Source organism: Molossus molossus, unplaced genomic scaffold (assembly GCF_014108415.1).
Source record: "Molossus molossus isolate mMolMol1 unplaced genomic scaffold, mMolMol1.p scaffold_m16_p_4, whole genome shotgun sequence".
In the NCBI taxonomy this organism is placed as follows: Eukaryota; Metazoa; Chordata; class Mammalia; order Chiroptera; family Molossidae; genus Molossus; species Molossus molossus.
In genome coordinates this window covers 114,023,940-114,045,913 of record NW_023425377.1, presented here as the reverse complement: position 1 = coordinate 114,045,913, position 21,974 = coordinate 114,023,940, and the positions used below count along the sequence as shown (strand labels likewise).

The following is a 21,974-nucleotide window of genomic DNA, read 5'->3' as shown; positions in this document are numbered from 1 at the left end:
ATGAAAATATTTCATACAAACATCTATTTACATACAAACACATTAAAATTTGTGAAAAGGGTTCCACCCCTGTGGTTGTATGGCTTGAAATTGTTTCATTGCTTTGAATATGCACACATTTGGCAAAATAAAACTATTAAAATTTGGAATTTTTAAACCAAAAAAGGTACACCAAGGCTCCAATTCCTGAAGGGAACGATCAAAGAAAAAAAAAACAAAAAAACACCCAATCTATCAAGGTACCTCAAGTAGATGCAGATTTAATATATTTTGTGAACCTTTGATCTGTGGCAAATAAACATCACAATGGTCAGCCTTGCAACATAGCTTTGCTTGTTTTTCTAAAACGAAAGATGTCTGGATTCTAAATCACTACTCTTAAGACAGAAACTTGAGGCAACTGTTTTAAAACAAAGCAAAACAGAGAACTGTACCTTCTCGGAAGATCTTAAATGCATGTTGCAGTTGAGTGACTTAAAATATTCTATATTCAAGGAAAGTTACTGAAGTGCCACGTCCTGTCTCGCTGAGAAGGCAACCTTCCAGGTCACTGTTCACACATCCTGCACGTCACCAGTCACAGTTACCGTCGTGAACAGTCCCACTGGGCCTCCGCCTTGGCCTTTCGGATGGCTGGTGGTAAGGGAACAGCTTTTCAGGTGTGAAGAACCTCCACAGGGCAAAGAAGTTGAACCACAACCACAGGCGGGTTCAGGGAGGCCTGGAAAAGTGAATTTCCTTCTCGGTTTCTCAGGGAGAGCAGGGATGAGGCAGGGAAAGTAAGAAAAGGTCCTAACTCACGCCTCCCTGGCCCGCTGCGCTGCGACCTCACCCTGCCTTTGTGTTGGACACTCGGCTCTCACAGTTGTTCCTGTTATTCTGTCCCAATGTCCGTCTGAGGACGTGCTCCTCTGGACTGGTTTATTCCTGACTAACACGAGATACTATGTCATCACAGAAAAGCTGCTGAGGAAAGTTCTGGCCATGCAGGGGGTGGGCTGAGACGCTCTGAGCGAATCTCCTCAAGACCCTGGCGTCCTGCACCCAGAGGCACAGCCGGTCTTGGGGTGAGCAAAAAGTGATTTCTTTATTCCTCACCACGTGGGATTTTCCACATCTCCCTGGTCACGATGACATGTTTCCTTCCACAGAGGATGTAAGGAGTCAGCAGAAAGTACATCCTGGAGCTTCCCCGTCAGACTTCGGCTCAGACAAGGAAAAACCCTTGTGTACTCGCCGGGGACTTCCTTAGGGAATGTCAACGCCCTTGACTGCTTTCCCACCGACGGAACACAGGGAACCTCCAGCCCCCTGAGTCTACCTGTGACAAAGCCTTACACTGGGAGAGTGTGTGTATGTGCGCGTGCGCGCACGTATCTGTGTGTGTCTGTGTGTGTATCTGTGTGTGTGTGTATCTGTGTGTGTATCTGTGTGTGTATCAGTGTGTGTGTGTATCTGTACGTGTTTGCGTGTGTGTATCTGTGTGTGTATCTGTCTGTGTGTGTATCTGTGTGTGTGTATCAGTGTGTGTGTGTATCTGTACGTGTTTGCATGTGTGTATCTGTGTGTGTGTCTGTGTGTGTATCTGTGTGTGTGTTTCTCTGTGTGTATCTGTGTCTGTGTGTATCTGTGTGTATGTGTGTGTATCAGTGTGTGTGTGTGTGTATCTGTACGTGTTTGCGTGTGTGTGTCTGTGTGTGTGTGGCAGGGGGACAGCAGAAATGACAGAGCTAGACATGACGCAGAGTAGATGGAGAGAGGTCCACACAGATGGAAAGACAGACAGACAGGGTCCGAAGGGCACTCAGAGCAGAGAGGCCGGCAAGGAGGAGCTGAGAACATGGAGGAGAGAGAGGAAGAGAGCACAAGGTCAGCTGGGGGTGGCGGTACCCCCCAGGCCTTGTCACAGACAGAGGAAGAGGAAGGAGAGGGCAGGAGAAGGAAGGATGGGCCAGTAGACACCGATGGGCAGGAGGGAGAGAGACAGAGAGGTTCGGCTTGGGTTTGTTTCCTGATGTCTGAAGGTCAGGACACACTGCTGCGTTTTAAACTCAGAGCATTATCATCCAATATGTAATGGATTCATTGGGTAATCACTACTTACAACTCTTTAATCCCTTTGTGGAAAAAAAAAGCATAAAAAAGACAAGTTCCATCTGAACGGGGTCATTAGAGGAGCACATCGCCCAGAAATTACACCTCGCTGCAGCCTCAGCCAGAGCAGCGCGGCCCTCGGGAAGGAACCTCCCAGCGGCTGCAGGGGGACGGCGGCCATCTGCCCCCAACGACTCCCAGCCCGAACCACGGGGGTTCATTAACGCCATCTCTCTCCTGCCCACAGCCACTCACGTTGGGACCCATTTGAATGAAAGCACCGATCAGAATACGTCCCAGGGCTGCCCATCTGTCACAGTTCACAGAACGGTCTCTTTCTGCAGAATAGGAGCGATCCTATCCTGGTGCCTTTTCATCTAAAAACTCTCTTCGGTCCTTCGTGGGACATCTTTCCAGCAGCCCTGACAACCTCTCATATGTGAATCATCATCGGCGCAGCTCCCTGAAGCCACACCACCTCGCCACCCTGGCCCTGCCAGGAGGGGGGCTCCCACAAGCCTGGCCTGGCCAACAAAGAAAGGGCAGCTCTGTCAGCATCCCGAGCTGGTGCTGTGCCCAGGGGCTGCCTGGACTAAAGGTTGTCAGGAGCCGAGTCAAGCATTCTGTTCAGTTCTTCCTAAGAGCAATATGTCACTGACAAGAACGATCAAACTTCCTCCTGCCAGTTTCTCTACTCTTGTCCCCTTCCCAGCAAGTCAGAGCTCTCTACCAGCTACAGCAAGAAGGCTTTAACTTTCAGGACCGAACTGGCTCAGGTGACAGGGCCACCACTGACAACTGCAGGTCTGAGTCCCCTGCTCACCGGACCTCCCAGCTACCTCCTCGAGGCATCTACAGACACAGCCATTGCATGTGGCGAGAGCAACCCCAAAGTCTCAGAATCTATCCAGCGCCATCCCAGTTATGTTGCATACCTAATTAGCTAAACTAAAAACAGGGGTTTTCTCCTTATTTCTGCAGTTGTGATTATACATGGCTTGCAAAAAAGCTGAAATGCTATTGATATTGTTGCTTTTAAACTATACAAGTGTTATTCTTAATTCACAATGCTCTGAAGCAGGTAAGTGCTTTAAAATCACAAGGATGAAGAGTTTTAGTGTTGTCTGATTTTGTATCTAGTGATCAGTATGTCTCTCTTAACAGTAGCGATAAAAACAAACGCAACTTGTGAATTCTGTGTTAGAATTCAAGTTTGCTATTTGACTTCTGAATTCAATGCACTGTGCTGCAAGCCAGACTGCTCTGTGTTATGTACATTTAATGTATATGCACGGAGAAAAAAATTACTAGCACTACTGAAGATATTGTAAAATTGCCACAGTTACTGCTTAGAAATGATAATTTCCCTCTCTTCTTTCTTAAAGTATATATTACAACTCTTCCATAACTTAATGCAAACAAAGTAAATGCTTCCTTCTCACATATTAATGCAAAGATATCTTTGTTTACATGCGAGAATAATAATTCTATAATAATAGCCTGGCTCTCTGAGCCAGTTCTTTATATTAGGACATAATAATGAAACAATGATATAGAAAGAGCCAGAGAGACCTATACACTGGCACGGACACAAAACCCATTGGGAAGTTCTCTCCTGTGAAAGGTGTCTGAGACAGAGAACAGGATCGAGGGGTGAACTGACTCAAAAAGTGAGGTTCTGTCCACTATGAAAAAAACAAAGCCATTCTACTGCAAGATACAGATCAAAGGTTAAAAGGCAACTGTACTACATTTAGAGAATAAAAATGTAGTAATTCTCTATCTTCCTTATGGGCCATTTGCAGGTGGATAACAACACACTTTGCATTGGCCATAGGAAAAAACATCATGGAAAAACCACTGACTAAAAATGACTGAAAAACCCCCTTTCCCTTTTTCGGTCTGATCATTTGGCATCTCTGAATGTGGTCCGGATTTAGACTCGAACCACCCAAGAACATCATGCTGCCTATGTCAAGTGCTCGACAATACCTCTCAGTAGGACGCTGCTGCAAGGCTAGCTAATTTTAAATCTGGTATGAGTAATACAGTCAAACCTAGTTAGTATGCGAGAAAGTTGTTGCGCACGCAGAGTGAGAGGATGTGATGTCACAGCACGAGCAGTCCCTGGTTGTCCCGCAGGCGGACAAACGTAGTGCATAGATCCAAGTTTCTATTCCAGGTCTCCGAGGCCCGGAGCCAGGCCCTTCACTTCTGCTGGGCGTCCTGGAAGGCCTTCAGCTCCACCTGGTACCACTCGGGGGCTTCAGGCCCACTCTTCCCCGGGGGGCTGTGGTCATAGCCATAGGCCACGGTGAGCTCCTCGTCGGCCTCCACTGCTCGGAGTGTGCGGATGCACTTGATGGGCCCAAACCGGGGGTGGACAAACCTAGACATCAAGATGGGCACAGTCATTCCCCGGGCAGATTAGAAGCAAACCTGGGGTGCGGGGGCTGGTGGGGAATCCCCCACGTGATCTTCCCTGATACCACGGGTAGGTCCCAGAGCAGCCAGCATCAGCTTCACCCAGGAGGTGCTAACCGGAATCTCAGCTGCACCCAGACCCGTGGGGCTGGAATCTGCATTTTAATGGCACCCCCAGGAGATTCACAACCACGGGGGAGTTTCCCAAGCGCTGCTCTGTCTTCCTTTTTTAGCATATTTGGCCCTCTGTATTTATAAACCAGCAAACGCGGTCAACAACAAAAGTCTGTCCTCAGTGAGAAATCGAATCCAGTGCAGCGGAATTTCAGCCCGTCTGGCCCGTGGCATCGGATTACCAGGCTGCACCTGGGGGAGGGGCAGGGTGGCTTTACCAGGGCACCTGGGAGTTGTAAGAAAGAGCCCTGTCGATTTACAAAAGCAGAAACTCTGCATTCTGCCCTGTACAGATAGGGGACCTGTTCTTTTCTAGCAAAAACATGGATGGAGATTTCTCTCCAAGGGGGAAGTGTAGCCCTCTCTGCCAGCCCTCTGACTGTTTCCCCGGGGAGCCTCCTGGAAGGGGGCAGCCTCTCGTCCTGTTCAGTCTCCTCAGAAGCAGAGGCAGGACTCTAGCTGTCACAGTCCTCGCCAAGGTTCCCAGCCCGCTCGCCGCCAGCTCTCCTCAGGACAGGTGATAAACAGGGGATGGGCTCCCCTAGCAGCTGCTGAAACCCCCAATGGCTGTATCCAAAGCACAGTCAAAAAGAAATGAGCTGTGTTTTATCTGGTCAAAAGTCTGAGGGGTGTGTTGTCACTTTTTGAACAAAGGGCATGGAGACATCAAAGCAGAAGCTTCCGGGCCTGAAGTTAGATGGGCACACGGGCATGATGAAGTCCTTGGCTGGTTCCCTCTCTCGGGGTGGGAAAGGAGTGTCTGAGGCTCAGGGTCATCTCGTGTGTGGGGTTCAAAGGAGCAATATCAACCCCATTCGAGGGTCCTCTATGTTCACCTACTCAAGGGTCATGTTTCCTGAAAAGCACACTTGAGTTGGGTCAGACGACTTTAATGTGAGTCCTGGTTCCACACATGATCATGCCTCCTCTTGGACAGCTCAGCTCCTATCTCTGAGTCTCACTCTCTTCAGCTGCAAAATCAGAGTATTAGTAATCCTTCTCCGACAAGAGCGGTGGTTGTGACAAAACAGTCACGTGTATAAATCACCTCACACAGTGCCTGGCACAGAGTGAGGACTCAGCTAATATTAGTTACTATGGTAAGAGTGTGAACGTATGTGTGAGCGCGTGCACGTGTGTGAGACAGCGTGCACGTGTGTGAGAGCATGCATGTGTGTGAGAGTGTGCACTGTGTAAGAGTGTACATGTGTGAGACAGGGTGCACGTGTGTGAGAGCATGCCCGTGTGTGTGCATGTGTGTGAGAGTGTGCATTGAGACAGTGTGCATGTGTGTGTGAGAGCATGCACGTTTGTGTGTATGTGTGTGAGAGCATGCATTGAGAGCGTGCACGTGTGAGAGCATGCATGTGTGTGAGAGCATATGTGTGAGTGTGCACATGTGTGAGAGCATGCACGTGTGTGAGAGCGTACACGTGAGTGTGCACGTGTGAGAGCATGCATGACAGTGTACATGTGTGTGTGAGCAGGTTGTGCTCCCTCACAGAGCAGATCCCTGGACCAGGGATTCAGGAATTCTTTATTAAAATCACAACTCTTTGTCTCAAGTTAAAATATCCCATTTAAAAATAATACACCTGAAATGGAACTCTAGTTAATCTGGTACACTGAAAAAAAATCCTGTGAGAAACCTATGACTTTTCTTACAATCCTCTTGTGTTTTCATTTTCCTGCTTATTATCATTATTGTCAGAGAGTAGGAAACGGAGAGACTGAGAAGAACTCAACTTCAGGCGTTGGTTCCGCCAGGCGGTACTGAAACACGGGGTCCCGATCACTTCGGGAGAAGCCTGCGGTTCCTGGGAGCCGGAGTGCACCCTGCCCGAGAAGGCTGAGCACGGGTCACCCAGAGTAAGTGCGTGGCAAACGTCAGGGGCACAACGCCCCGGGCCCCTTCTGGACACGTTACCGGTGTGTACCGCTAGGAAAGTGGTTCTTGACTGTGTGTTGGACATTTTGTGCCAGACTGCGGTTAAAACAGCCTCGGAGGTTGTTTTATTTGTGCTGAGTGTGCATTACAACGCCAATGATTTTAGAGCAAATGAATGCCATAAATTGGTATCTGATTTTTATATTTCATTGTTTTCTCAGGGAGTCTTCCCATTGCCCCCCAAAACTAATTGGTCACATTGGTCTTGAAAAACAACCACCCTGAAGAGTCCAGGGACTTGACTTTGTACCAGTGGTCCCTCCTGTCTCCTGCTCCCTCTGCCTTCTGGTGAGAAAAATCGTCCTTGCAGTGAGATCACAGACTGATGTGTCTTAAAACAGCAGTCTAAGTAGAATTTATCATCGTTATTACCACTGCTTTAAAGGGTTGTTGTGAAGCTGTGTGCAGCTTGGAACGATGCTTTGGCCTAATTTCACATTGGCCATGAAAGCCTTGGAGGTCATAAGAGTGTCAGTTTCATGTCACATGACACACGTCCACTGCCATTTCTACCCACCCTTTAAACCGAAGTTGTAGCTTCAGTATTTGTACTGACTGCCAAGGAGGGCAAGTCACTGCCGGGCAATTTTAAAGCCATCTCAGGGATGCGAGGAGGGACAGTCAGATCCTGGCAATTTTCCTGTAGATTATGTGCACGTGGTCTGATCCCGCTCACGTTACGAAGCGGGAGGATGGAGAGACGGCAGCCACGGCTGAGCAGGAGAGGCCGCCCGCGGCTCCCCAGCTCCCAGGAAGAGCTGGCAAGCTAAGGACCAGAGACCACAGTGCAAAGAATCCCAACTGTATCCTTTAAGGAACAGTCAGGGATACTTCACTTTGGGACGGGAACATTCAGAAGGAATATAAACAGTGCTAAAATATTTGTAGGGCTACCATGTGGAAGAAAGATGGACATAGTGCACCGGAAAGAAATGGAGACAATTAGGGCCAAGGGCTGGATGTTACAGAGAAACTCATTTGGGCTCAATTAAAAAAAAAACAAACAAGAGCCCTGGCCAGTGTTGCTCAGTGGTTAGAGCATTGGCCTGCGCAGCAAAAGGTTGTGTGTTTGATTCCCAGTTAAGGGCATGTAACTGGGTTGCAAGTTTGATTCCCACCCCTGGCCTCTTTCACATCAATGTTTCTCTCTCTTTTTCCTTTCCTCCCTCTCCTTCCTTTCCACTCTCTCTAAAAACAACAACAACCAGAATGCATAATAAGTGGAACAACAAATTGACATCTCCCACTCTCTCCCTCCCTCCCTTCCACTCTCTCTAAAACAACAACAACAACAACAACAACCAGAATGCATAATAAGTGGAACAAATCGATGTCTCCCTCTCTCTCTCCCTTCCTTCCACTCTCTCTAAAAAAGAAAAAAAAATCAACCAGAATGCATAAATAAGAGGAACAACAAATCAATGTCTTCGCCCCTCTCAAATCAAACAAACAAACAAACAAACAAAACATTCAGAGAGCCCAAAAAGTAATTTCAGAATATCTGTTTGTCCAGACAGCCACCTTTGTGGATAATAGTAAGCTCCCCATCCGCAGAGGTTTCCAAAAAGATATTCAATGAGCAGTTCAAAAAGGAGATTCAAACTTCCGAGAGGAAGGTAGGGTTTTTTGATTTTTTAAAAAAATAACGGCTTTATTGATATATAATTCACATATCATAAAATTCATCCATTTTAAGTATGCAAGTATGTAGTAGTTTTCAGTGGTACAACCATTACCACTATCAAATTTTAAAACCTGACCCTCAAAAAAACTCCCATACTCAGTAGCCATCAACACCATTTCTCCCCACTCCCCACCAGCTCTAGGCAACCACTGATCTGCATTCTGTCTCTATGAATTTGCACATTCGTATTAATGTGCTTTTGTGACTGGCTTCCTGCATAATGTTTTCAAGGCTCATGCTACTGTGATATTCATCAGTACTTCATTCCTCTTTTTTTTTAAATCCTCACCGGAGCATATTTTTTCATTTATCTTCAGATAAAGAGGGAGGGAGAGAGAGAGAGAAACATCCATGTGTGAGAGAGACATCGACTGATTGCACACAACCCTGACCAAGTTCGGGGCCTGAACTGCAACCAAGGTACCTGCCCTTGACCCGAATCGAACTCACGACTATTTGGTCTGAGGGCTGACGCTCTAACTGCTGATCCAAACCATTCAGGGCAATACCTCATTCCTCTTATTGACAAATAATAGGAACTATGATTGTATAAGACTTGTACAACACTGAGACCACATTCCCTGCACTTAGGATTATTTTCTCTTTCCTTTCACATCATGAAAGCATTCCCTAATCTCCATTATGCAGAGTCATTTCAATTTTTTACTATTATTTCAAATAACACTATCCTTCATTTTCCAGAATAAGACAAGTGAAGGGCAAAAAAGCCACAATAAGATAGCAACCACTGCCCTGGCCAACGTGGCTCAGTTGGCTGAGCGTTGTCCCATCCACAGAAAGGCTGCAGGTTATGGGTTCGATCCCTGGTCACGGTGCATATGGAAGGCAACAGATAGATGTTTCTCTCTCATATCGATGCTTCTCTCTCTCCCCCTCTCCCTTCCTCTCTCTCTTAAAAAAAAAAAATCAATGAAAATATACTAAAAAAGCAAAACTGTAACAACCAATAAATATAGTATTTCCAGAGCATTCCTACTCTTCAAAGGACTTTTCATTCCATAGCTTGCCCAGGCCAAAGAGTGGCACTGTTTAGAGTCTGCGTTTCAAGTCGGAACTGTGAGGCCCTGGGCAGGGGACCCGCGGGCATCTTCTGAGGGAGCAGCCTCCTCTGGGGCTGGACAGCAACCTGTACATGGCCTCCCCTGGCCCAGGGCTCCGGTTCCAGGGGCAAAGAACTGCCAGCAGCGAGGTGTCACACTTACATGTCGTAGATACAGTTTGGAGTGAAGGAGTGATTTGCCTTGTGTCCCAAGGAGGCACAGTACTTGGACACGTGGTTGTAGGGCTCAGGCACGTCGATGACCGTTTCTTCATCAAGGGAGAGGGTGTTCCCATTAAGGGCCCAGTCCCTGCTGTCAACCTGTAAAATCCAAGCAAGTGCACATGAGAGAGGACCTTCCTCGCCAAAGCTCAGAGGGTGTCAGAGGTCTTAGCTCATTTGTCCTGAGACGTCATGATTTGAAAGCCACAAATGTGGAACGAGCCACAGCATCCTCTGCTGTTGATGGTGCACAAGGCACGTGTAGCCATCACGGGGGAGCCCAACTTAATATGGATTGATGTTTTCCTGATCTTATATGAAAAAATAGATTAAAAGTCCCTTACACAAATATAACCAGAGGTCCCTTGGTTTTTTTTTTTTCACTGCATGCTGAAAACTGTTACCCTAAAAGCCCGCAAGCATCAAATTCAAATTTTCATGCATCTGTGTGTTTCTTAAGTAGCCCAAACAGAGCAGAGTTCTAGCCACTTAGAGCCTACTTTCGGGGGACACCTCACCCCGCTATGAGTTTAAGTCCCATACCCTTAATCCAAGTCAGACCAGGGTGAAGAGTATAAACTGTGCTAAAAGCAGTACACCTTTTGCCTTTAGGCAGGTACTTAAGGAAGTTAATTGTGAAGTGAAGAAATAAGAACAAACAATATGAAATCTGGGAAATATATCAAAGACTGTGTCTTAGAGGCAAGAGGTGATTCAACTCTTCAACTTTTTTTTTAATCCTCACCCGAGGACATTTTTGCATTTATCTTCAGATAGAGCAGAAAGGAGAGAGGGAGGGAGGGAGAGAGAAACATTGACATGAGAGAGACACATTGACTGGTTGCCACCCACACGACCCCAAGTGGGGCCAGGGACAAACTGCAACCGAGATACGTACCCTTAGCGGGAACCGAACCCGGGACTCTCTAGTCCGTGGGCCGACACTCTAACCGCTGAGCCAAACTGGCCAGGGCTCAACTCTGCAACTTTTTTTTTTTTTTTATCCTCACCCGAGGACATTTTTCCATTTTTTGTTCAGGTAGAGTGGGAGGGAGAGAGAGGAACAGAGAGAGAGAGAAACATCGATGTGAAAGGAACACATCGAGTGGCTGCCACCCACACAACCGACCAGGGCCGGGGACAAACTGCAACCGAGGTACGCGCCCTTAGCGGGAACCGAACCCGGGTCTCTCAGGACCGCAGGCCGACGCTCCAACCGCTGAGCCAAACCGGCCAGGGCTCAACTCTTCAACTTTTTAATTTTAATTTCTGGGGGGACAATAGAACCCTTCCTGGCTAGATGTAGGCGATTGTATGGCTGTCGCACAAGCAGACGTAGGGGGTCTTCTTACAAAGCACCCTGACCAAGATCAGAGATTAGATACTGACAGGGTCCAGTTGGAACTGTTTTTCAGACACTGGGTATGGGCCAGTACAAAAAAATTACTATCTCTTTGATGACACTATCCCACTTTCTATAACATAGTTGTGGAACTTGAAAAATCATTTTAAGGCTCAAAACAAGGAGAAAAATATCTGCTGTATCTGAAAGTTTTTGTTGTCCACACAGAATCCATATGTTGAAACCTGATCCCCAATGTGATGACATTAGGAGGTAACTAGGTCACGAGGGCAGGCGGAGCCCTCTTGCTATGTGGTTCGGAGGAAAGAGGGCCAGCTATGGGCCAGGCAGTGGGCTCTCACCAGACCCGAATGTGCTCACACCTGGGACTTCAGAGCCTCCAGAACGCGGAGAAATAAATGGATGTTGTTGATAAGCCACCCGGCCTATGCTATTTTCGCTACAGCAGTCTGAAAACTTCTATAAGACAATATCCAATCAACTTTACACAAACGCCTGTTTGCTCCTTTATACTTCTAATGAATACTACAGGAAAAGGACTAATGTAAAAAGACTTTGAAACAAAGCCCTTTAACCAGCCAAGTTGATTTTCCACTTCGACCCCACTCACCTCTTGGTGTGTAATGCGGACTCCATTATAAAAAGACATAACTGTATTAGGTCCCACTGCGACCTTTGAAAAGAGCCCTTCTCCAGCGCTGGAAATGAGAGACTCAGCAACATAAACCCTACGGAACAGAGAGTCAAACGATGATGCTTTAAGTTTGGTACGTCTGTTTTTTTTTAATCCTCACCCGAGGACATTTTTGCATTTATCTTCAGATAGAGCAGGAGGGAAGGGGGGGTGGAGAGAGGAAGAAAGACATCGATGCGAGAGAGACACATCGAGTGGCTGCCACCCATATGACCCCAACCAGGGCTGGGGACAAACTGCAACTAAAGTACACGCCCCTAGCGGGAACTGAACCCAGGACTCTCTGGTCCGCGGGCCGACACTCTAACCACTGAGCCAAACTGGCCAGGGCAAGTTTGGTATGTCTTTGATGCACTCCTTACATCAAGCACCAAAATATCATTATGGCTACTGAACCCAAAATGCCAGTTCATACTAATCCTATGAGGGAGGAAGGGAGGGAGGGAGGGAGGGAGGGAGGGAGGAAGGAAGGAAGGAAGGAAGGAAGGAAGGAAGGAAGGAAGGAAGGAAGGAAAGCTCAATCACAACCTTTTGGCACTGGAAATTGAAGAACTGGTACTTATATCTCTTTTCAGAGTGGTTAAAATTTGCTCTCCGATAAGAGGGTTATTATATTCATAACTCAGTGCTTGATATAAGGTTCTAAAAATGTTTTAAGTTAATGTCAATTTTCACTGTCTTCCTGGACAAATAAAACCTTTTCCAAAGCTAATTAAAGCTATACCCAAGTTTGTCAGCACCAAACAGGAGGAAAAGACTTTTAATTAAGCCCCGAGATGAATGTTTTACATGAAAGAGTGACAAATAGTTAACAAAATCCATCCTCTAAGCACTTCCCAACAAAGCAGCTTATAACGGGTCAGCTAACTATGGCCTGAGGGCCAAAGCTGGCTGCTGCCCATCTTTGTAAATAAAGTTTTATTGGAACACAGCCACACCTGTTTGTTTAGTATTGTCTTTGCTTTTGGGTTACAAAGGCAGAGTCAAGTAGTTGCAAGAGAGCCCCTCAAAGCCTAAAAATATTTACCATGTGGCTCTTTACAGAAAGAATTTTCAACCACCTGCTTAGTGAGAAAATAGCGCTCGTGAACTGGATGTAACAAGACAGTACGTGCTCCATCAGCGACTTCAGTTCTTTGGGCTCTGTGATGTCATGACCGGTCATCCGTAATTTGTTACACGGATCTTTCGGACTTCCTTTATGACTAGACAACTGAATTACTGCTTCCAACTCTTTCCTCCCCCCCGTGATCGAATTCTACTTCCTGCCACTTGGCCACGTGATGTCGTGGTGTTCCTTCAGAGTTGGCAGAGGTTATGTTCCGCCTGCCTGACGCTGGGCTTGGCCTGTGATCTGCTTTCTACGGGAGCGTGGGCGGGTGCGTGCGGGCCAGGCCTCAGGTGAGAGGGAGCACGGCCACTTTCTGCCAGCCTCCTCCAGTGTCCATCACTCCCTCCAGAAGACGGCCTAGGAGGCGGTGGCTCCTTCAGTCCGAGCCTTGCAGACAAGGGAAACGGGCCTGCCCCAACTTGAAACCTGGAGCCCAGCCTAGTCCAGCTGAGCTGAGTTGAGCCCAGTCAAGAGTGGCTGAACCTCAGCCAACCTACAGATCCACAGGCATTAAATAAAAGGTTCGCATTTGTAAACCACTGATAGTTTGGAGGATATCAGCGTGCAGATTCGTCACAGTGATAGTAACAGGACACTGATACATACGGTAATGTACTGTTGTGTTTTCGGGGCAAACAAGAGACCAAACCCTTCCCTTTGTAAAGGGGCCAGAGCCTCGTGTCAAGAAAGAGGCTGTTCATTCAATGTGGCACTGTGGGGTCAGCCGTGTCCGTTAAACCAGGGGAAAGGCCTATTTCCGAGATGGGAACAGAATAGAAATGAATGGAGCCAGCTTTGTAAACTAGGATTACAAAAAGTGAGGCCAAGGGAAAGCCACCTGCAGATGGCGCTCTTACTCATCAACAGGCAGTTGCTGGGGCGTAAAAACCCAAGCAGGGCACCAGAAGCCACACCAAGAACCAGGAGCTGAGTTCAGAGAAGAGGACATGTAGCAGGACTTCACCCTCTGGGATTGAGCTTATAGAATCAGACACTTGTCATCTGTAGGTCAGAATGTTTTCATGTTTTCTCCATTCACTCCTGTTCGCCCTTAGTCAATACATTGTGGTGCGTCCCAGACCCTCTCAGCTGAAGAAGGCCCTCTGGTCCCTGGCCAGGCTAGAGCTTTGGAGAGTGTGACACGTCCTCCTGGAGGCCAGCAGGAGGCCGCAGCTCAAAGTGACACCAGAGCCTGTGAAAAGGGGACACCTGGGCAGGGCGTTGCTGGCTGCCTGGCCCAACTGCCTCTCTGTAGAGGTTTCATTCTAGGACTGACATGGGCTGTTCTGTGCTTCGCAGGTGGAGAAACTCTTACCGGAAAGATACTGTATGAGAATAACAATGTCTTTCCGCAGAATATATGAACATTTTTTTCTGGTCAGAAACTCGGCCTGAGCAGAGAACCACAGAGGACTGTGGGTTCCCACCGCTAGGCTATTCACCCTCCCACAAACAGTGCCAATAAAACCCTAGGGAAAACGTACCTCTCTGATTCATACGGATCTGGGCAAAGAGCATCGGTAGAAATGCAGGATGAAGTCGACTTATCAAAGTGGTACACCGAACCTAAAAAGCAAACAAAAATCTCAGTCCAGGTACAAAGTTGGGGGAAAGGATCAACAACATTTCTCTCTATCCATGGGACTGGAAAGAGTTAAATAACAAAAAAGAGTTAAATAACAAAAGAATTAAAAAACAAAATAGAATAAAATTCTTCAATATAAATGGGCAGTTTTCATTTTTATTTTTAAAAGTGTTTTTTTTTTTCAGAGAGAGAGGAAAGGAAAGAGATAGAAATACTGATGTGAGAAACACTGCCCAGCTGCCTCCTCTTAGGGATGGAGCCCACAACCCAGGCACATGCCCTGACCAGGAATCGAACCAGGACCTCTCAGTCCACGGGACGACGCTCAATCCACTGAGCCACACCAGCTGGGCTAAATGGACAGTTTGTAGACTAGCTCTTGAATTTTAGTTTTAGGTGTTAATGAATATCCATCACAGGTGTCTCTTAAAATGTTATTTTTTCTTTTGAAATTTCTTTATTCAGAGGTTTCAAAGATGCTTGTGTAATTACACATTTTTTTAATCAAGAAAATGATTTGTTGTGAAATTTTGAGATCTCTGGTCAGCTCAGACTGGATAATGGTTTTACATTTTTCTCGTGCTTTTTTTTTCAGACCAGACACAGTCTGTCGAACCCAGCCACCCCCTGACGGTCGTCTCCTTCACTAAAAACAAGCATTTGGCGTCACCAGAATTAAGGAGAGCAAGAACTGCTTTTGACGAAGCATTTACAAAGTCATCCTACTTCTATTAAAGTGGCTCAGAAGCCAATTAGTAATTTATTCCAGAACGACGGTCCTAGAATTAACAGCCGTCCTAGAATTAACATTGGTTCTCTGCAAAGGACTGGCCTCAGAGGATCCTCCCGGACCACAGGGAAGACACACGATACTCCAAGGCTAATGAGTAAAGAAACAAGTTTTGGAACTAGAGGGCTTACTCCTGCAAAGTCAATTATTTTAGGCATTAAGACATCACAAATAATCCCATTAAGCAATTCCTTAGTGGTTCCCAGTTGTTACCAGGTCCTCTTTCTCTGTGTGTGTGAGTGTGTGTGTGTGTGTGTGTGTGTGTTTAATACAATCCAAACCCAAATCATTGTCTCAAACTACAAGTTAGAAAACAATCCAGCCAGTCAGTCTCTACCCAGCAAACAGACCACTTGAGTATTTCAAAGAGAGAGAATTGAATTCAGGGAAATGGTTACACACAGAGGATGGAACAGCTGAGAAGCCAGACGGCAGTGCGGAGCCCAGAAAACTGCCAAAAGCAGGAAGCTGGGGCTCCTGAAACTCTCGAGCGGAGGTTTCTGTAGCTGCAGAGCTGGGGTTCCTGGCTCTCTAGAGCTAGGGTAGCCTAAGGAAGCTTGAACCGCGGGGACCTTCCTGGTGGAAGATGGAATCAGGAGGCAGACCACTGCTGGAGACACTGATAGAAGAGGGGGCTTCTTTCTGCTCCCTTCTCTTTTGTGTCCCCAGCCAGTGACTCCTGTGGCCAAACCCAGACAGGATCCAGACGCACGGGAGCCTGGGAAGGTGCAGCCTGAAGGGGGCAGACCCTGCAGTAAAGGCAGGGCAGGGAAGGGCCACGGCAGGTGTCAGAGGGCACAGGTATCTGTGAGCGTGCTGGTGATGGGCCAGCACACACTCCACGAAAGGACGTTAGTTCAAAAAAGGAAAAAAACAACAAATCACCTTTAAACTACTTTTCTGTGAAATACACGCTCTACTGTGCAGAAATCCTCTTATGTACTTCCATCTCCTCTCCTTAGACTAACACTTTCCTCACAAATTCACGAAGTGCCAACCACACGTAAGGCCCCGTGTTAGGGGCCGTGTGGACACAGACAGGAGTGACATCTCTTCTGCGTTCACGGAGCTGATGCCACCTTTTCCAGGGCTCGTCGTCCCGCCCTCTGCTCCCCCGGACAGGCAAATGCTGCGGGCAGACAGAAGGCATCCTTTACTGTTCCTCCTTCCCGCTATAGTCTACACTAGGTCTGCTGACTAGAAGCCATTCATTCACTTGACAAACATTAATTCGAAGAGGTCAGCCAAGTCTTAAAGCGGGAACAGGATCTTGCCAGGGACAGGGATTCCTAAGTGCAGAGAGGAAGAGATGCAGAGAAGAAATTCCAGTCCGGCTGGTGTGGCTCAGTGGTTGAGCATCGACCCCTGCACCAAGAGGTCACCGGTTTGATTCTGGGTCAGGGCACATGCCCAGGTTGTGGGCCCGATCCCCAGTGGGGGGCATGCAGGAGGTGGCCAATTGATGTTCTCTCTCATCGATGTCTCTCTCTCTCTCTCTCTCTCTCCCCCCCTCTCACTTCCTCTCTCTCGCAAAAAAAAATCACCCTGGCCCATTTGGCTCAGCGGTTTGAGTGCTGGCCCGTGGACCAGAGAGTCCCAGGTTCGATTTCCACTTATGGCACGTACCTCAGTTGCAGTTTGTCCCCGGCCTTGGTTGGGGTCGTGCGGGTGGCAGCCAATCCATGTGTCTCTCTCACATTGATGTTTCTCTCCCTCCCGCTCTATCTGAAGATAAATGCAAAAATGTCCTCGTGTGAGGATAAGGGAAAAAAAAAAAAATTCCAGCCAGAGGCATAATGAGGAAATCAGCAAGAAGAAAGTGGAAACCCAGAAGCAGTCTGGTTACAGAAGCGTAAGGAGAAATGTGTGGTGGTGGGGTCAGGGGGTGAGGTCAGGGGGTGAGGTCAGGGGTATGACCAGGGGGAAAGGTCAGGGAGGAGGCAGGCCAGGAGTATTTCAGGTGAGAGATTGTTTTCCTCCTCCTTCCCCAGCCACCAGGCCATGAGTCAGCAGTTCAGTAACGTAGCTGACCGAGGCGTAGGGAGGAACAAGTGGCAGGACAGAGATCTGTGCGAAGCCGCCAGGTCCGGACCGTCCTGAGAACCAGACTGTCCGACGGCCTCTTGAAGGGCTGAGGCCCGCCAGAACCTTGCCAACACCCCACCCAGCTGCTGCTGCTTCTTTATTTTTTGGCCTTAAGTTATTTTGAAGAAGGTGTTTGTTATTCACAACCATGAGTTCTAAGAAAAACCATCATTCCCCTGAGAATGATCACTCTCGCTTCCCAAAATCTGTTTCTTATTAATACCAGGAAGAAGAAGAAGAAAAAATACCAAGAAGAATGTACTAACAGGGACTTTCGTGACGATGTTTCATGATAGGTGCCAAGATCTGTGTTTTATAATGAAGGAATGGGTTCTGAAAAGATACATGAAAATAACCTGTCAAAGAATATAATCCAGTAAACATTGGAGTTAAGACTCAGATTAGGCCCTGGCCGGTTTGGTTCAGCAGTTAGAGCGTCGGCCTGTGGACCAGAGAGTCCTGGGTTCAGTTCCGCTAAGGGCATGTACTTCGGTTGTAGTTTGTCCCCAGCCCCAGTTGGGGTCGTGTGGGTAGAAACCAGTCAATGTGGCCTTCTCTCTCTCTCTTCCTTCCTCTCTCCCTCCCGCTCTATCTGACAATAAATGCAAACATGTCCTCGGGTGAGGATAAAAAAAAAAAAAGACTCAGATTAGGTGACTCTGTTCCCCATTGTCATTAGTTATTCTTTTATAAAATTTTAAATTAAATTTATTGGGGTAATATTGGTCAATAACATGTACGTTTCAGGTATACAACTCATCATCCAAAGTCTAGTCTCCTTCCATCACCACACTGTTCACCCCTTTACCTTCTCTGCAAATAAAGTAACTCTTTTTTTTTTCCTTTTTATCCTCACCCAAGGATATTTTTACATTCATCTTCAGATAGAGCAGGAGGGAGAGAGGGAGAAACATTGATGTGAGAGAGACACATTGGATGGGGCCAGGGACAAACTGCAACCGAGGTACATCCCCTTAGTGGGAACCGAACCTGGGTCTCTCTGGTCCAAGGGCCGACGCTCTAACCACTGAGCAGAACCGGCCAGGGCTAAAGTGACTCTTAAGTTCAAGGACCTTGCTACTAAAAATGCCGAAGTTTTATCATCTGCATCACCAATTGGGATCATCTGGCCCAGTTCTCCTCATTTTTAAACATTATGACGCTGTCTCCTTTCAGAACATATGTGAAACACACAGATATTAGAATCTGAAGTTCAAAGATTACTGTTTCACTTTAAAATTTTTTATTTTGGAATGATTTTAAATTTGCAGAAAAGTTGCAGAGATAGTACAGAGAGTTCCCAATACCCCTCACTGTTTCTCCTAATGTTAGCTTTTACATGGTACGTTTGTCAAAATTTAAAAAAAAACAGCATAATCACATTACTATTAACTAAACTCCAGACTTTATTCAGGTTTGACCAGTTTTCCCTTCAATGTCCTTTTTTTCTGTTCCAAGATCCAGTCCAGAACCCCAGACTGCATTTAGATGGCTTTAATTTTTAACTTAAAAACAAAAAATGACACATTTAAGAAAATCCAAGTTGGACCTAAATGCAAAATGCTAGATTTTCTATTTCTGGAAACCTCCCTTGGAGAGTCTCCTCAGAACCTAGGTAGCGAAAGATCACTTAGGCCTATTGATGCCTACATTCATTATCCTTTCTGCTCTCCCCTTATAACTTCACTTGGGTTGGAAATACAGCATTCAAGTGGACTAGACACCGGATCACCTCTCAAATCAGCCCTAAGGACCTGCTCTGGGACTCAAGCAGCCTACCTGGAGCCCATTCAACTTACCTCCAGGCATCAGTTCAAAGTGGGGCCGGCCTTCCTCAGTGGACAGCAGGGCAGCCAGCTTCCCTTCTATCATCTCTCCGTCAATGAATTTCCCATAAAGTGCCGTCCTCTCATCGGGGTACACGTAGGCGATCTTCTCTCCAGTCATCTCCCCGTCTTCATTTACTTCTCCTACGAGGCTGCCTCCATCCTGGTGGGAGAAACCAACATCCAGAGAAATCACATAGAGTATTGATCTATAGGACACCAGTTGCAGGACATTTCTCTCGCGCATCTCCCTTGCGAACAGCACGCATATGGACCCCACAGTGTGAGAACTCAGAGCTCTTCACGTGTGTGAGAACCAGATCTGGCCACCCAGCCCCATACAACAGACGATGACAGGTCATGTGCGCCGGGCGCGGCCCGAGTTAGAGCGTCAGCGGCTGCATCACACTTCATGATCCCGGACAAGTTACTGATACTCGATCTTGGCTTGTTGTCTACGAAACAAATACGTCATATTTGTAATATTAACTACAAACAATGAAAGGAAATGGGGCTGAGTGCTCTTTGGGCCCTCATCAAACGTGATGAGTATTCCCCACGGCCCGTCCACGCAGTCTCACTCCTCCAGGTCGAGTTTTGGATTTCTGGTCAATTAAGAAAATTTTTAGTTCAAACATAGTTAGGAATGAATCTAGTGTCCACGAGTAAAGAGAATGGGCTGAGTTTTCTAAGAGATAAACAAAAGGACTTCTGGACACTGCCTTTCTGAGAATCCCATCCCACTACTTTTTTTGGAGTTAGAAGAAAAAGTGAAAAAAGACCCACGAAATTGCACTGGCTTCCCCTTCGTGTCTCCCCCTCTTCTCCAGTCACTGCTCCCCGGGGCCTCCTTCCCCTGAACAGCCAGCTGTGCGCCCTCTTTAACTGCCATTTACTGTCTTCTTAAGGGTCATTAAATGCTTTAGGGCAGAGGCTGTCAGAATTGTACATCCTGCTAAGTGCTAGAGACACGGTAGGTGATCCATAACTACTTTTAGAATTGAACCGGGATACCAAAATGTAATTGAATAAATAATCAAAAAATAATCTGATCTTAAAGTGCAAGAGATGTTTCTGGGTTTTTAATTTTTTTTGGTGTTTTTGTTTTTTTGGGCCATGCAGAAGGTCCTTCTGGTGTAACTTTGAAAATCTAAGACCTTTGTGGGTTTGATATAACGACAGTAATGCCAGGACATCTTCTAAATGCTTGGCTATTTCCCCTTCTCAGAGGTTCTGGGAGCAGCTACCCAAAGTCAGTGATACAGGGAGACTTCTGAGTGACCCCAATGCTGCTTTTACTGAGAGCCAGCAGGAGTAAGTAACATCGGGTACATGGTGGACAGTTCTCTGAAGCTGAATTGCTCTTTGGAGAAAAAAGGTTATGAATTTAAAAACGAATCACAGCACTTCCATAGAAAGAAAAATACTTGGAAGCGTTTTTCATGGATAGAAAGTGCATTAGGGGATATATTACTGCTTCTTCTCCTCCCCGAGTTACTTCTTAACAACCCAGCATAATGGGGATGATACTTTATGCAAAACCTGCCTTCAGGCTTTTAGTGATTACTGAGCTGACGAGGACATTTGTGCTTCTTACATGCAGAAATGAATATAAGCCAACATTCCTATTTATTCTGTCTTCCTAGGGTCTCATCCTTTTTCTCTTAAATGCTTTAAGCTTCTGGTTTTGGGGGCAAGTGGATTTATTTGGCTGAAATGATAAAGCAGAAATTCTTCTTTTATTTCATAAAGGGGTTATGCATTTTTAAGTAAGAACTTTGCATCACTGTTCCAAGGTAAATTTTTGAAAGAATTTAGAGTGAGTTTATAAATACTGCAGGGAGAATCATTATTCCTCTCCCCACTTGCTCCTGCTTGGACCCTGTGTCCCCAAAACTTTCTTGTGTGCTGCGTCAGGGAGTGTTGGGGAAGGAGCTGCTGCCTTCCTCCTCTGCTCCCCGGCTCCTCCTCTCGGACACCTTCTGGCACCCGTGTCGCTGTTGGGTGAGGGGTTAACAGGATCTAGCTGCTGCCCCCATGTGTCCTGCCCCATTTTTGCTCACCCTCTCCTGGGGCCTGGAGCTGGCAGTGCCCGCAGGCCCACCTGCCCCTTCTCCGCTCCTGTCCTCCCCTTGGGGAAGTTCCCCGCAGGCCCTGCTCCCCCCAGGGGAAACCTACAGCTTTCTAGCAGCTGTCTGCAGCTGGTCCACGCGCTCAGTTGGGAGGGGAAGGCAGAGCCCACACCACATCTCCACAGGCCACGGTAAAGCCACACTGCGACCTCGGCCACCTACGCCTGTGTCCCAGAGCGGAGGCGTGGGATTCGCCCCCTCCACTGCCCGTGGACACCGGGGACAAAGCAAGTGTTATCAACCAAGTTCTTTGGAAAGCCTGCAATTCCCCAGTGCGTCCTTCCTCGGCAGAGTCTTCTCTTGGCATTTAAGATGATAAGGAGGGCAAGAGGCACACAGCTTTTACAATGCAGCCACAGCGAGTGAGGTGGACCCATTCCTCAGAGCATCTTCTATCTCCTCCAGGGGCTTTCACTGATCTCAGTCACAAGTAAAATGACAGGTAGGGGGAGAATCTGCTAATCCATAGTTGGTGTCTTTCCCACACCCATGCTCTCCCAGGGAGGCCCACCTTCCCTGACTCCGAGAGTCACTGTGGGTCTGCAGCAAGGCGCTCACCTGCCTACTCACGAAGCAGGAGGGTGTCGGTCTGTCTGCGCCCCTGCCCCCACCACTGCCCTCTTCCTGCTACTTCTAGGTGGGAGCTGAAGGGCTTCTGGTCTACGCGGAGCGGCCGAGAGCAGGTCTAAAACCTTTCGTCACTATTTACAAAAACGTTTCACCGTGTTCTTTTCTTATGCCCTACTCCTAGAGTATAACGTATTTTTAAAGAACAATAATGT

General features: G+C 47.2%; 1 protein-coding gene across 1 annotated transcript in view; it reads right to left on the bottom strand.

Annotated features, from left to right (window-relative positions):
• Nucleotides 1-1,662: 1,662 nt before the first annotated feature.
• SETD7 (SET domain containing 7, histone lysine methyltransferase) overlaps nucleotides 1,663-21,974 on the bottom strand; it is a 40,532-nt gene continuing 20,220 nt past the window's right edge. Inside the window, exons 4-8 of the mRNA XM_036241424.1 lie at nucleotides 19,034-19,223; nucleotides 14,259-14,340; nucleotides 11,580-11,697; nucleotides 9,548-9,705; nucleotides 1,663-4,483 (exon numbers count right to left, since the gene is read on the bottom strand). Of these exons, the coding sequence (XP_036097317.1) occupies nucleotides 4,303-4,483; nucleotides 9,548-9,705; nucleotides 11,580-11,697; nucleotides 14,259-14,340; nucleotides 19,034-19,223 (729 nt within the window). The 3' untranslated portion in view covers nucleotides 1,663-4,302. The remainder of the gene's footprint in view (nucleotides 4,484-9,547; nucleotides 9,706-11,579; nucleotides 11,698-14,258; nucleotides 14,341-19,033; nucleotides 19,224-21,974) is intronic.